We start from the raw sequence: 16,606 nt of genomic DNA, 5'->3' as shown, positions 1-16,606 counted from the left end.
AGCGGAGTGACTTACAGCAGTGAGGGGATTTCCTTGTTTCAAACACTGATGCTTATCAGGCCTTTCTGTTACAGGTGTATCATTTACAGAAATAATATTCTACCATATAAAGTTTGTTCACTGAGTCTGAGATTATAAAAAAAAAAAAAAAAGCCATCACTGAAAGGTGATCATTTGTGGTTTTAATTGCAATTTTAAAATGAGCACATCTTCATGGGCACACAGACTTGTTTACAAAGCACAGCACGTGCAGTTTTTATGTGACATCTGCCTAATCATTCATGTAGATTACTAAGCATTTCCGTTCACACACATTTAATGACAGCTAATAATTAAAAATGAAAATAAATCACTTTTAAATAAAAACATTCAAAATAAATCTCTTAAAAATATGAAATCTACTGAAATAAGTTAAAATGTCAGGATGAACTTCAAGCAGTGTTATTTTACTTTTTATTATAGTTTTTTTTATTAATATTTGAATTATCTTTTAGTTTTTTTTTATTATAGTTTAATTTGTAGTAATTTCAGTTAAAATGTGCTTTTGTCATTTTATTGGTTAGGTTTAATTTATTCTTGTTTCAGTTTTTAGCTTCAACTTAAACATTTCATTTTTGTTTAATTTAGTTTTATCAAATCAAATGTTTTCTATCAAATAAACAATATTTGAAAGAAAAAGTTACAAAGACAATCAGATAAAATGATTACGATTGAATATGCATTTGGCGGTACTAGCCTCATCTGTAAAGAGTGCAATTTCCTTCGGCTCAGGGTGAAAGTATGGAGTAACAATATGGTGTCTGAGTGCGTTGCGGTGTCTTTTCTGCTCCTGGAGTTCTTGCCTGAAGGTTGGACAAACAAAACATCTATGCATCACCCATTTTGAGCTTCTAAAACCGAAACCGTTCAAACAGAATAACTGTTTACCTGTTCTGGTCAACCCTGTTTTCCCACTCGGACTTTTGCTTCTTTTTACTGACGCTGTTAAAGCAGAAGTTGAAAGCAAATCTTACAAGTGCAATTAGTCACCTCACAATTTCCCACTTCCAGTCATATTTTATGTGGTCTATTCTTATCTATGAATTCTAATAGATTTTACCTACTAAAATGTTGAGCGATAAGCACGTTTTGAATAACTCTCATTCAGGTCTGCATTTAGAGATATTATATTTGTCAATAAGATGAGTAAATACTGAACAATACCACTTACAACAAAACTTTCTGTTCTGTCTTTTCCTGTAGGGTGTGGGGATGTTGAGCTGCTCGCACTGCTTGAGTATAGAGAGACGCCACATCAGCTGGAACAGGAACAAAAACAGACAAACTGTGAATGTGAGACCACTGACAGAGCTAACAATCATACATTTACTTTTTTTACTGCCGTTTAATATTGCAGAGCACAGATCTTTAACACTCTCCAAACTCATAATTTAAACAAAATTGTGGATTATTTTTGATACATTTTGTAATTCAATAATCTGTGCATCAGAGGGTTAAACCATAAATGAATGATTAAATAAAGTGCTATTATTATTATTTTTAAGAAAAGTATTAAAGGGATAGTTCATGCACCCAAAAATGAAAATCCTGTCATGATTTACTCACCCTCAAGTTGTTCCAAACGTTTTTTCTTCTGTTGAACATAAATAAAGTCAGTTGCTGGTCCCCATTGACTTCCATAGTATAGAGAAAAAATACTATGGAAGTCAATGGGGACCAGGAACTATTTGGATACCAGGCAGCATTCTTCAAAATATTTTCTTTTGTGTTCAACACTCAAACCGGTTTAGAACAAATTGAGGGTGAGTAAATGATGTTGGGTGGACTACACCTTTAACTTCTTTTTTAAACAATAAATATAATTAAATATTTAAAATGTATGTTCTAATAAATAAATATTCTCACCTGAAAGAGGCTTTATCTCCATTTCAACCGGAGGATCTACAGCTTCAGACTAAAACAAACCATAAAGTTTAAATGTATTTAAGCCAGACTAGCACACAGACATCTGAATTTCAGAAATTCATTTAAGAATATGACGTTGGATCTTGTCTGACCAGTACAAGCTGCAGTAGATCATTCTGATGAACCTTTTCCTCTGCTGTCCGAAGGTCCTTCAACTGCATCTTCTCCCATTCATTCTCTCTCTGTAGCAGCTGCTCCAAATATGCCTGTTTGATTAAACCCATAGAGCAAATATATATACAGTATATATATATGCTATATTTTTAAATATATTTCAAAATAGTCAAAACTATATTTTTTTATATATTGTCAGTTTAAATATATTAAAATTGTTCAATATATATATAAACATTTTGCATTTACCCTCAATGTATTTTAAGATTGGAAATGGTATTTTCTTGACCTTTAAAGTACATTTTATAAAATATTTTGGCATTTGAAGGTTTGAACAAAACGATTTTATTAAGCCACACTGTTTTCAACATATTTAGCATTAGCTTGAAATATATTCAGGTCAGAATTTTTTTTTTTTTTACAATATGGGAAAATAGTAAAATATAAATATGGTTATAAATGTTTAAATCAAACCACTGCTCTGCGTAAACTTTTAAAAAAATTACATTTAGTAACTGGTCAGTTGACGAACAAAGTAGGTTGAAGGGAAGTGAAAAGAGAACACTGCTGAGGTCTGGTAATAATGTGGTTTTAACATCATACTATAATAACACAGGAAGGTTAAAAAGGGTTAACTTTGTGACAGGAATTAGAGCACCTTGACTCTGTCTTGTAGTTTCCTGCGCAGTGATTCAGTGACAGGTGGGTGCTGGGTAATCTGGCGCACCAGCAGCACGTCAGGGCACTCCAAAACTGGTTGAATGCGGATGGAAGAAAACTTCAAGGGTTTCTCCTTTAACTCGAGACTACAACCAAGAGTGGTACCAAAAGGGGGGCCTGGAGTCTTCTTCTAAGCACCAGAGATGGAAGCAAATCATCAAGGCATCATGAATGACTCACACTAAACTGCATACTCAAACACATAGGCATTTCCAAACATGTTTGGGAGCTAAAAAAAGGGATATTTAATGTGGATTGGTTTTGACAATATAAAACACACTGGTTGTTTGTTCCAAAGTTAACACTAAAAGAAAGTTTCCATCTAAGATGGAACACCTATAGATTACGAATTACCTCAGATGCAGGGAATGACTCCCATTTCCTGGATTTGAGGTTGATGGGAATGATGTCGTCATCTTGGTTGGATGAGAGCCAGTGAGTGCTGATCTCTGGGCAGGGCCTTAGGAGAGTGATGCCAAATGATTCTGAAGAGAAATCAATGCAGGAGAACAATAATTGATATTTTACTTGCTGCGTTTATGCAAACTTGCCTTAAACAACATTTCAAATGGATTGATGTAGAAAATACAGGCTCTACTGGCAACATCATGCACAGGATGAATGGAAACTATCCTCACGTTGTGAGTCTGGCAGTGGGTCAGTGAGAACGGCGATAGAAGAGTCACAGTAAGCCTTCTGTAGGAGATCTTCCATATCTTGCGCTCTCAGCAGCTCTGAGACTGACCCGTCCTCATGTACCACAAACAACCTCAAAATGACAACCGAAGAAAAAGTAACAAGTCGGTTTTTCATTCTTCACTTGGAATGCAAATACATTGCAATGTAATTTAAGTAAATACACTACTGTTCAAAAGTTTGAGGACGTTTAGACTTTTAATAACTCTTATGGTCAACAAGGCTGCATTTATTTGATCAAAATATAGTATTTTTGAATGTAATTTATTCCTGTGATGCAAAGCTGAATTATCAGCATCATTACTCCAGTCTTCAGTGTCACATGATCCTTCAGAAATCATTCTAATAGGCTGATTTGATTTCATATTGTTAAATTTCTTATTAACTTTGAAAACAGTTACTTAATATTTTTTGTGGAATGTGTGAATACTTTTTCAGTATTCTTTGATGAAGGTTCAAAAGAACAGTGTTTATTTGAAATAGAAATGTATTTGAAATGATAAACGTCTTTACTGTCACTTTGGACCAATTTAAAGCATCCTTACTGAATAAAAGTGATCATTTCTTTCCAAAAAAATCTTACTGTTTTAAATAAATTTTTCTTGTGGCCTAAAACATTTGTACGGTACTGTTTATGGACACAGAGAGAAAAGCCAATGATTGCACAACATATCTGTGAGTGACAACATAAGCATTACATAAAATAACTACATTAAAAAAGTCAACATTAGAAGATAAAAATAACAGTCGATCACTGCATTCTGCAGCCAATTTTGGTCTAAAATGACCTCAAACTGTAGTCCCTGATTTCCTACACAGCTGTTCTAGTTTTGTTTCTCTGTAGCCATTAATCATTAATAATCTCTTAAGAAAATCTGCTTGTCTTAAATGGGATAGTTCACCAAAAAATGAAAATCCTGTCATCATTTACACACTCTCAAGTTGCTCTAAACCTGCATGAAGTTCCAAAAATGATGTTGGTAACCAAATAGTTGCTGGTCCCCACTGTTTTCCATAGTATAGAGAAAGAAAAAAAAATACTATGGAATCAGTGGAGACCATAAAATGTTTGGTTACCAACATAATTTTTGGGTTGACTATCCCTTTAATTTTAAGTGACCTTGGTTGTGTTTTCTGAGGGGCTTACCTGGGTGGATGTGTTTTAAAGCCAGCATTCTGTTGGAGCTCTATTTCTGTCTCTCTCATTTCTGATCTGTTACTCGTGACGGTGATCTGACCATCTGCATTGACCTGCACACAGCATTAAAATGTTCTGGGTTTTTATTTTGAATGACCAGGATACAAGAGTCTGTTCAATATAAAAATAAATGTTTCCCATTATTGAAAATGAAACACAAAAACTTTAACTTAAAAACCTTAATGAAAGTTAAAAATGTTGTCTTGGCAAGTACTAAAATGACTAAAACTGATTTAAAATATATTACAACTATATAGAATACTAGAAAAGCACATAACAAAATATAAAAATAAGAGCCAACTCAAAATATTTAACACTTTGTCACTTGTTTACATCCTCTCAAATGTTTAAAAAATCATTTTAGCTGTAACATCAATTACAATATGTTCACACAAAACAAATATTCTTGACTTTGTTAGCTACACTTTTAATTGACAGGGTTTCCACACACACACACACACACACACACACAAAAGACTGCGCTTGCAAAAATAGTTGATGAAATAACCAAATGAAATATTTTAGAGCTGACCATAACTAATATATATATATATATATATATATATATATACATTATAGAAATTTACATGACTGTCCTGTCATGTAAAAATCTAAAATTTGAAGGTTTTTCATGATCATGTGGAATCTAAAATTATTAATATGATATCAAATAAAAAATGTGAGACATTTTCCTCCGGTTTCCAGACTAAAATGCATGTTTGAGCTGTTTTAACTGTAAGAAACTTGCACTGGCATATCTTAAAATATGTCAGTGCCATTGTTTTGTCTCAAGATGCACACCAGTAATGTTTAATATATAGGGCATGTTTATAAAAGCTACTTAAATGCCCTAACTGAACTAAGGCCTAATCCTGTCTTAATCTAAACCCTGCCTGTGAAACCGGGCCTTCATGTTTACTATAAACATTATCATGGAAAGTACTTGAAAGTAGTTCCCCTCGGGGTCCGTCACGTGACAGAGGACATCTGCTCCGTGGTTCATTACATATTGGCCTGGTGGGTCTTTCTCTGGTCCCTCTTTAGACTGATGAGATGTGTACACCGCTCCACCATCCTTATCAATATGGAGGACACCACCATCACGAGGAGAAATCTACATTAAATAAGATGGAGGAGGATTTACAAATGGTGTTCACACATATATCTCACAGATATTCTTCCATCTATCCTCTTACTTTATATGATCCATGAGCAGTTGCGCTGATTGAAGTGCCATCCCCGAAAAAAACATCACATGTTCTTCTCTCACAGTTCATTACTACCGTTGCAAAATCAGCTTTCTCCACCCTAACCAGTTTTTCTCCTGAAATCAGATTAAACTCTTACTTACTGACGAGACTGTATGAACTATTTGTGATAGTACAGCATGACGACTCTTGCACCTGGGAGCAGCTGTTGTTGTAGCTCCCCCTGCTGGTAGAAAGTGGTAATACGTGTTCCATCTGCGTGATCTACTATCACGGTTCCATCTTTCTTCAACACAGACAACATTTTGTCCTCTCTTGTGACCACAACCTATACATAAAACATTTGTATTACAACAATCATCTACTGACACAGAAGATGTTAGTTTTAATTGACGAGGCACTCACTGTCCCACTAAAGGGATCTGTAGCATGATAGGCCAGTATCGGCTGCACTTGGACTTCCTTCCCTGCCACAGTGGCAATTCTTAGGCCAGAGGGGGTGGTGGTGGTCCAAGAGCCTCCAGTAATCTCAACATTGTTTTTTGGTTTTTCATTTTCTATAGAGATTTGTTCTCTAGCCTTGCCTGTGAACCACAAAAGAGATTGTATATGGTTTGAGAGGACATTTCATTCATGTACACAACTGTTCAAAAGTTTGGGGTCAGTAATATTCTTTCTTTTTTAAAGCAATTGATACTTTTATTTAGCAAGGATGCATTAAATTGATCAAAAGTGACAGTGAAGACATTTATAAATAAACATAAACAAATAAATGCTGTTCCTTTTCAGCTTTCTGCTCATTAATGTATAAAATGTATCATGGTTTACACAAAAATATTAAGCTGCACAACTGTTTTCAACAATGTTAAGAAGAAGAAATGTTTCTTGAGCAGCAAATCAGCATTTCTGAAGGATCGTGTGACTGGAGTAATGATGCTGAATATTCAGCTTGGCCAACACAGAAATAAGTTACATTTTAAAATATATTAAAATATAAAACAGTTATTTTAAATTGTAATAATATTTAACAATATTTCTGTTTTTAATATTTTGATCAAATAAATGCAGCTTTGGTGAGCATAAGAGTTTTTTGACAAAAACAAAAAAAATCTTACCAACCACAAACTTTTGAATGGTAGTGCATACATAGTGTGAATAAATAAATCAGTACCCATAGAGGTTTTCAATATTCGAAGAGATGTGTACATGTGTTTGCTAATTGCTACCTTTCTTGTCTTTAGTGTCTTTGCTATCCACTGTCAGCTCTTTGATAGGCTCCGCCTCCTTTAAGGGCATGTGTGGAACCAGCACACACACTGGTCCAGAGTCTGGACTCGTACTGACTGTTCCGTCTGCAAACAGGACCTGAAACATACACACATATATATACTGTATACTTCCTCTGAGGTCATGATTTCATTAGGAGTGTGCTTTTTGTGCTATATTATCTGTATTATGTAGCAAAAAAGTGCATTTCTGACGTGCAATCGTGCGTATATGTGAATACCTCAGTAGATCCACCTCTCTTGTGTTTGATGACAGTCCCTGTGCCGGTGATGACCCTGGAGACCTCAGTGTGTGTGCTGAAGTCTGGGGTCGGGTCTGAACTAGATCCAGCATTATAAAATCTCTGTCGTATCCGAAGAGATCGGACACAAGATTCCCCATCTAAAAAACACAGATATTACCTTATGGCTGCTCTCTGTGCTTAAAAAAGGGTAGGCCTATTCTTCAATCTTAAAGGCTGGTTCTACATTTAAAGACAGTCTACAAAATATATTTTCATGAAATGTTTTTTTATTTTTTTTATTGATCTTTTTGCGATTAATACAGACTAGAAATAAAATGTTTTGTACGGGTCATTCCTGCTGTGCAGTTCCTTTTATTAAGTTTTATATGATAAAAGAAAACTAATATAAATTCCTTCTTTTATTCATTATATTAAGAAATAATTTAGAGATATGAAAATGTACTGCATCGAAAGAACCTTATGGTGCATGAATTTTATGTACTCAAGCTTTTTATCTATAAAAATGAAATTATCTCACCTGCTGAGTCCTCAAAATCAAAATGCAGGATAAGTCCATTGGGAAGAGATACATGTAGATTCAGGAATGGTGGAGGAGAGGAATCGTCCATCGGCTCACGATGTACCTCAGGTTCCTAGGAAACATTAGTAAGGGAGTTACTATAATTTAGTTATGATAATCAGCCTAAAATAATTTGCATGCTAAACTAACTTACACCTAACTAATGTAAATCCTTACTAACCAATTTTTTCCCATTATTATTATTTGTCCAATCACCTGTTCCTGTTGGTCTGTACAGAGGGCACTAGGCACAGTGAGCTGGAGAGCTTGACTTTTTGTTTTATTCGGGCTGCTCTGACAGAAGGAGAGTCGAATGCCATTGGCCAGTACAGCATAAAAAGAGCCATATTTCTCCGTCTCACAATCTGGTTTGACTCCAAGAGTGGCTGAATTGGGCAAAACAACATGTGTAAATATTACAAAATATATATAAGTGATTTGTACAGAATGAAATTGGCTAAATTACATTACATTTACGTTTGCAACACATACCTTGTTTAGTGAACATGTCACAATCCTTAAGTTTGTCCTCTTTTTTTCTCTCAGAAATGTTTGTGTAGAACTGATGGCCATCCTTCTTCACACAAACCTTCACTTGTGTTATTCCTTAAGATGGAAAGCAATCATATAATTAAGGTATAAAAGTACACAAATTATGTACAAAAGCAAATGTATATTGTGCATGCATGTATATTTTTGCATGTTTGATTTCTCAAACCTTGTGTGAAGTGAAAACTCTCCACGTCTATTTGTCCTCCGTCACAGGGATAGAAAGACTGAACTTTGCCAGTGACCTGCACCAGTTTCCCATTTAAACTGTAGCCTGTGAATACCTATGTGAAATAAACAAACATTTAGCCAATTAATTTCAAACTTAGCACCATCAATTCTAGACTATAAGCATTTTATGTGGTTATATATATTTTCAGACATCTGTTTTTCTCTCATTTGCTGGTTCTTCAGGCGTCTCTGGAACATCTCTAGTTTTGTCTTTAATAGCCGAGCTGGGTGTTTTAGACATGATGTCTCTATTCTTTCTTGAGGACACTGAAGTCTTCTTGTTCTCCTTTACAGAGTCAGTGCTCTCTTCTACTTTTGGTGTTGCTTTTCCTCCTTTTTCTTTCTTTGTCTTTTTGGATTGCTCCTCCTCCCTTAATCTCTCCTGGTCCATTTTCCATGCCTAAAGTAAATACATCAGAAAAAGGACCAGTGTAAGGATCATGAAATCTGAAAATGTGTATAACTAAAATATTTATATGGTACGATCAACATCTCAGCTCACTTTGAGTGAATCCTCTCTTATATATGGTTCTAATGTGTCTGAGCTTGGGGACTTCACTGGAGAGTCTAATAGAAAGAAATTCAATTTTAAACATACACATCATTATATCCATCGTAACATATTTTCATATATATGTGATGTCATCTACATGATCCTGCTCATTAACACATATATTAGACATAAGATATGTTGCCTGTATTTCTGCCAGCCTCTGAAGGGGTTTGGATGGGAGTTCTTTCCGCCTCTTTCTTCTCCTGCTCCATCTGCCATTTTTCCTCTTCCTGTCTGGTCCATTCACTGATTGAGTCTGCCACATATTCCAAATAATTCCTACAAGAATAATATAATATAATATAATATAATATAATATAATATAATATAATATATATCAAAATAGAATTATTTTTAAATAGAATTATTTCACGGTTCTTAGTTCATTCCAGTACTGTCAACATATAGGAAAACTTGAAATTCATAAATAAATCTTTTACATTTTGATAGTGTAAAAATGTTTATAAAAAAATATGTTAAGCAAATAAATGTTGAAATAAATTAGCTTAGGGTAATTGTACCATGTAAAACTTTTAAGATGAGACAAAGTACCTGAAGCCCACATCTGTGTGAAGTGATGTATCCCAGAATTCCTTGCAACTCCTCTGAGGGCTCATGGGATTGTGGCAGATGATATATGTGGCATTGTCTCTGGCACAGTGAAATGTGTCCACACATCTATAAGTCTCAGATGCAGACTGGAGGACCTGAATATGAGAAGAGATTACTCATTTGTCATTTTTTAATAAAAATTTCTCATAGATTTTCAAAATATTATATTGAAATTAGAATTATATATTATATTATAATTATATTGCAAAAATATTATAAGCTGAGATTTGAAGGTGGGTACCTGGGGGAAAACAGAAGCACTGTGCTTCTCTACAAAGTTCCAGTGTCCCAGCTGACGAATCAAGGTCTTCTGGAGATCTGTTACAGTTACTTCATTATCCTATATAAGTTATTAGGATATTAAAAAACAATCACTTGCTAATGATAGTGTCAAGATAAATGTTTAATTTACTTGTATAACGTTACATTTTTATTTCAATCATACCGTTGGTTCGTCAGTCCCAGCATTGTTTTTTGCTGATCCTTTAAAAATAAAACAACTGATGTGTACAATTAAAGACTTCAACGCTGCTTTAAAAATATTTGTTTAGAAATTGAATGAATTTGCAATGAATGATCTTGTGCTGGTTTCACACCTTGTGTCCTGCTGTTGCTCCAATACAGGTGTTTGGTGAATTCAACAGGGTTGTCCCATGGTGTGGGGTTTGAAAGGTTCGATTGAGATCTTTTAATACAGCCGTTCTCATCCACTGTAGTCAAAAGCATGCTCTCAAACACAAACAGCTGGAGAAGCCTCTGTAGCTCAGACCAGCTCAGTGACTCTGGAGATACACATTAAGTTATCACATTAGGAAGAAAACTGGACTATAGGTCCATTTAAAACAGCAAGTCAGTGTACTTGTTTCTCACCATCAGTGCAGAAGTGCATTAGCTCCTGTGATCTGGCCAGTCTAACAGTGGTGCTCTCAGTGTGTCTGAACATCAGGTTGGTCCACAAAAGGCTTTGCTTCATGATGTCTGCTTCAATTTTGACGACATCAAAACCATCCAGGATCTGCGACATATGAATAAGGATTTTATTTATATAACAGTTGTTGTCAGTTGCATCCATATGTATTTACATACTGTTTATAGGTGACTTAAAGCTTAAATATGCTTGTTTGAAACATGATCGATGTATCCAAGAGGGCAAATGTACAGAATAAAACATTTGTGTGTGCTTTCAAGCATTTATGGGAAACAGTTTGCATATTCACACGCTCACAGGAAGCTGAAGGAGTCTCCTCGCTCTCTCATCATGGTGATTGAGCAAGAGAGGGTGTTTCTGATCTGCATTCATTGGGCTTTTATGCAATCCAAGATCCTCCATGAGTTCCTGCCATCAAACAAACAGATTATGGCAAATATAGATTGATTTTGATTTAGAAACCCAGTGACTTTTGTTGTTGTAGCATTGGTGTGAGCAGGCATTTTACCTTCTTGTCTTTTTCATCCTGTGGCAGACTCAACACAGATGAAAGCATATAACTGATTAGATCTTGGTCTGTTCTATCAAAGTGCTCCTCTGAATCAGCTGATCCTGCATTGACATCCTGTTCTGAGGCCACCACCTCGACATCACACAGGAAGAAATTTAGCAGCCAAATTTTAAAAGAACTTAACAGCTTGTTAAAGGAAATGTCAGCACTTATTTTTGTCTCTTTAGTCTGTTCACTCATGTTGCGAATACAGTTTAAGGTTAACAATCTTCTATCACTTTAAATTAAAGGTTATATTGAATCCTACAAAGTTCCCTCACCTGCTCCAGCATGCAATGCAATACAAGAGGTACAGATGTGATTTCAGTTGGAATCCTGTCCAGTAGGTCACAGTAGTATCTCATATCAACCTCTGTGCTCTGAACAGGAGACTCTGGCTCTGCCGAGGAAACTCAAAGAGTCAGTTTAAGACGTCAGTTTTGGAGCACACACTGACACAGCAGAGAACAATATATGTGAATGAGCACAGGATTTTGTGCTCTTATTTTGAATATATATTTTCCTAGTGTTAGTCCTGCCCATTTGCAGGGTCCGCTTCATCTGAATTATCTGCACACACACATTGGATTTGGCACAGCTTTTACACCGGATGCCCTTTCTGACTTCCTCCTTCACTGAGAATGCTGGGACAGTCACACACACTCATAGGGCCAATTTGGCACATTCAGTCCACTGAAATATTATTACAGTTTTTATGGTAACACTTCACAATAAGGTTTCATCAGTTAACAAGAACAAGAATGTTCATTTCAACATTTACTCATACATTTAAAAGTAATTATTTGTTTACATTAGTTAATGCACTGTGATCTAACATGAACAAACATTGAACTATATTTAACTTTAACTAACATTACTGTAACATAGATTAATAAATACTGTAACTAATGTATTGCTCATTGTTAGTTAATACATTAGTTATTAATGTTAGTTACATGTTAGTTAACAAATAAGACCTTTATTGTAAAGTGTTACTGTTTTTATTAATATATGTATTATGTGTGTGTCTGGTCCTGGTAAACCCTACGTTATGGGGACAAAATGTCTCCACAAAGATGGCAATATTCCCTTGTGGTGACATTTTTTGATCCCCGTGAGGAAAACAGTGTTTTGAAAATGTAAATATGCAGAAAGTTTTCTGTAATAGGTAGGTTTCGTATAAGTGGATAGAATATACAGTTTGTACAGTATAAAAAACCATTATGTCAATGGAAAGTCCCCATAAAACATGAAAACACAACATATGAGAGTGTGTGTGTGTGTGTGTGTGTGTGTGTGTGTGTGTGTGTGTGTGTGTGTGTGTGTGTGTGTGTGTGTGTGTGTGTGTGTGTGTGTGAAGGATGTAATGGTAGAACCAAAGCTCAGTGTATCATTTCTTGTACCAGGGACTTCCTCTGACACTACTTTCTTCCTTGGAGTTTGTACAACCTAAAACATAAACCATGATAAATATCAGCACCAAGAAACCAACATGTACATCCTGCCATAATACACTTCTGAAATTAAAGCCCCCCTGTGGTGAAAATCAAGCTTTTAATGTTGTTTATGTCTATGTGGTGTTTTTAATATGCTTTAAGACAAACCATGTGCAAATTCATAAGTCGACATCATTGCTGAGTATTTTCTCCTTAAAACTGCAGTGAACCAAAGACAGTCTCAAAAACGCGGTTTGAAATCGCTGGTGTTTCTAACGTCACAAACTAACTTGTAACCAATCACGTCAACGTGTGATCGTCAACCAGTGGATAAGTGGAGGCGGGGCAAATTTGCATATTCATAGAACTGTGTATACTAAGTGAGTTAAGGGTGTAGAGTTACATTCAAAGTATTTTAAGACATGAAGATTTCTTTCAAGGAAATGTTTTTAAATATGTCATTTTGGTGATCAAACATTAGTTTTAAGAGATACAATTATTGACTACAGGGGGACTTTAACTGATTATAAAGTTGTTGTTTTTTAAATCACTGGCTAGTTTATTTGGCATATTATCAGCACTGTTATCAGTAAAGGCAGTCGTGTACCTCAGTGGAGCTCTGCGGTCGGGACTGCGGGATGGCTCTGCAGGCCAAAGGCACCTGGATCAACCTCATGCAGCTGAGATAATGGCTGTACTGTCTTCTCCAGTCCAGGCTGTCATACACCAGACACGCCACACTCTCAAATATAGCAGCTCCAAACGCCAACTACAGACAGTAGTGGATGATAGTACTATAATGTAATATGTAAACTTCTGCAGACAAAACAATGGCACTGACATTTTTAAGATATGTCACTGCAAGTTGCTTTCAGTTAAAACAGCTCAAACATGCATTTTAGTCTGGGACTAGTTTAAACCATGTCTGTCTTTACTTGAGAAGCATAATGACATCAGATATTTAGTTTTGTTTTCTGGGAAAAAAAATCTAAATAAATTTTTTAATTTTTTTAACCAATTGGCAGATATTTTTATCTTGTTTTAAGCATAAACTCATTTCATTTGGACACATTTTTCAGAAAGCAAGATTTAATGTCTTAAGTCATTTTGCTTCTCCTATGTATCTTGATTTAAGAATGTTTGTACTAAAAAACAAGACAAAAATTCTGAGTAAAGTGCAGTGTGGTACAAGAATTTGTACGTTCACCATTTCTTCAGCATTGTCTTTGTCCTGCGGCAGCAAATGGATCTTCACGCTATAGTTCAACCTGGCCACATCACTGAGTCTGGATCCCATATTCCCACTGTTCAAGACTTGATCCAACTGCTCCCAGAACACATCTAGCTCCTGCTGCCTTCTTTGCTCAAGAGTTTCAACTTCTGAACACAGAGCAAGTTAAATCTTGGTGACTTTAAATCCTGATTTTGTATGTATGCAAATGTAACATCAGCCTTCAAATTTGAGTACAAATACAACTACATCTCAAACACCAAATCCAGCAAATTCTGCATACACTATGTAAAATAATTTGAAAGGAATAAGTGCAATGACATTCTTAGTAACTTGCCCTGATCTTCAGGTGAGTGAGGGTTTTCCTCTGCCGCTGTTTCCGTTGTTGCCTCTAATTGGTCTTCTCTCTCTAAGTTCAGTTTTATAACATTGGACACATGGATTCCCAGAGAGTCCAGTGCAGAGATCAGATGAGGTTGGTAGAATCCCACTATCAGGATGTAGTGCTCTGGCCCATCATCAGGCTCATCATCTGGACAGATATGTTTAAACTCAATATTAAAACACTATTTGCAACCCATTTCACTTTCAAATCTGACCTATTTCCAGGATATTCAACCAGAACCAATGTTGTTGTTTTTTTTGGTAACTGGATTCCTATTAAGTAACCGTGATCAGGCCTCACCTATGTATTTGATTGTATTTTCCTCTTCCCCTCTGCGTTTGAGTTTGGTGTCTTTGGTTGGAACTGGAGGCTCGGCAGCTTTTTTCCCCTTTGCTGCTCCTTTACCCCCCTGATCCTTGCTGGCAGAATTCAGGCCCGCTTTAACATGAGCATTCTCCTCTACAGCCTTAAATATACACACTCTGTGTTACTGTTTATCAGAAAACATAGGTATGATAAAATGTTTGCATAGTATATTTGATTAGAATTTTGCAGAATAAATCTGTGTCATCACATATCAAGTGTAAATGTAATTCTACCCTGCATAATATAATATTTTTTCCATAAAGTATTGTTCACAATCTGGTTATCAGTCTTAAAAGCTTTCAGTCGTATACCATATTACAAAAACCGAGTGTCTATCTGTTTATTGTAAAGAGAAACAATAGAATAACCATGACATGAGTCAACATATATTACAATACATGCTTTAGCTGATGGTGAAAAGCTCTCACCTTCTGCTCAGCAGCCCGTCTTGCAATGTCATTGTTTTTGATGGTCAGAAGCTGGAACTTTATTAATTTTGCCATCAGGTTCACAGTAATTTCCTCTCCAACATCCATCATAGACTTTGCAAGTTCAGTCACCTACAGAAGCACAAATTACTGAAACCATAAATGGACAACATAATTTTACATTATTTTGTCATTTTAACTTTCTAACTGGTTAAATGTGTCAAAAGACATTATGAAAATTATGATTATGATTCTACAATAAAAATCTATACATTATTTTTAACACTATACCGAGATTACAATTTGTCATGGTAATGACAATACCCACCTCAAAAAACATGGGACCATCTTTAGTCTTTCTGGTCTTTGGATTTCCCAGTTCATTGATCTGTGTCACAGAAGATTGGTTTATTTACGACAACTGATTCTAATATTTATTTTATTTCATTACTTCATTAATGAAATATAATTTGATCAGAAACCTTTTCCAGAGTGTCCACCCAGGACAGCACGCTGAAAAGCTTGCGCAGGGGCTGTTGGACGGCCTGCTGGAGGGCGTTTATGAGCTGTTCGTCCTCGGCTCTCTCTACCTGCACCATACACAGACTGGCCCTCCAGTCATTCTAGAGTCACAGATGATTTAGATGAGGGGAAAAATACTTCTTCTTTTTTTTTGTCTGATGAAGCAATTCTATATTCTGTAGTGTTTACAAGCTGTGCACTGGCTTGTTGGCTATTGCTATAAGATTTAGCAATGAATTTGTTTAAAGTGATACACGAAAACAAATGGATGTCAGGGACTGAGAGCATTAGTCACCATTCACTTTCATTGAACCTTTTTTGTAATATACAATGAAAGTGAATAGTGACTGTGACTGTCATTCTGCCTAACAACATAATGGTGAGTAAATGATGAGAAAGGACAGAGTTAACGTTATATAAGAAGAAGAAGAAGAACAACAACAACAACATTAAGTTGAGCACAGTGAAGTAACGTTAGAAATTTCAAACATGTCAGTTTATTAAACGCCATTTATATGTTACCTCCTCAAATACAGCATCATTAAGAGCCGTTTGCCAGCTTTTGTTAGCAGCAGCTGTCCCAGTTGGAGTTACTCTAGACGGAGTAATACTTTTATTCCGTTTGGGGGGCATATCAACTTAAAATTACACTATAAATATAGCGCCTCTTGTCAAAAACACTGCCAATAAGAAATTAATTAGTTATTATTCTATTTTTTTACAGTGTAAATTCTACCATAAGTTTGCACGTCCGATCAAAGGTTTTAAAAGCGTCGTGGTAACCTATGGAAACCAAATAGGCTTGCGTCTTCTACGCGACGCGC

At 35.6% G+C, this 16,606-nt stretch overlaps 1 protein-coding gene across 1 annotated transcript; it reads right to left on the bottom strand.

Moving 5' to 3' along the window:
* Nucleotides 1-173: 173 nt before the first annotated feature.
* On the bottom strand, nt 174-16,595 carry spag17 (sperm associated antigen 17). Its single transcript, XM_084389931.1, has 39 exons — nt 16,305-16,595; nt 15,743-15,883; nt 15,589-15,648; nt 15,261-15,392; nt 14,767-14,932; nt 14,419-14,613; nt 14,058-14,230; nt 13,458-13,619; nt 12,818-12,863; nt 11,696-11,814; nt 11,373-11,507; nt 11,162-11,272; nt 10,807-10,951; nt 10,533-10,718; nt 10,382-10,419; nt 10,178-10,276; nt 9,877-10,031; nt 9,467-9,603; nt 9,274-9,338; nt 8,923-9,171; nt 8,710-8,824; nt 8,484-8,597; nt 8,208-8,377; nt 7,950-8,064; nt 7,409-7,569; nt 7,128-7,266; nt 6,307-6,485; nt 6,097-6,229; nt 5,890-6,017; nt 5,637-5,807; nt 4,643-4,746; nt 3,438-3,568; nt 3,154-3,284; nt 2,738-2,929; nt 2,058-2,171; nt 1,906-1,954; nt 1,211-1,298; nt 928-981; nt 174-842 (listed from the first exon to the last, which is right to left on the bottom strand). Exons 1-39 carry the CDS (start codon nt 16,413-16,415, stop codon nt 692-694), a joined length of 5,064 nt encoding a protein of 1,687 aa, XP_084246057.1. The 5' UTR covers nt 16,416-16,595; the 3' UTR covers nt 174-691.
* Between the last annotated feature and the right edge of the window lie 11 nt (nt 16,596-16,606).

Source organism: Rutilus rutilus, assembly GCF_951802725.1.
Source record: "Rutilus rutilus genome assembly, chromosome: 19".
Classification (NCBI taxonomy): Eukaryota; Metazoa; Chordata; class Actinopteri; order Cypriniformes; family Leuciscidae; genus Rutilus; species Rutilus rutilus.
Note: the sequence above shows the minus strand (reverse complement) of the source record. Positions and strands in the feature narration are given on the sequence as shown.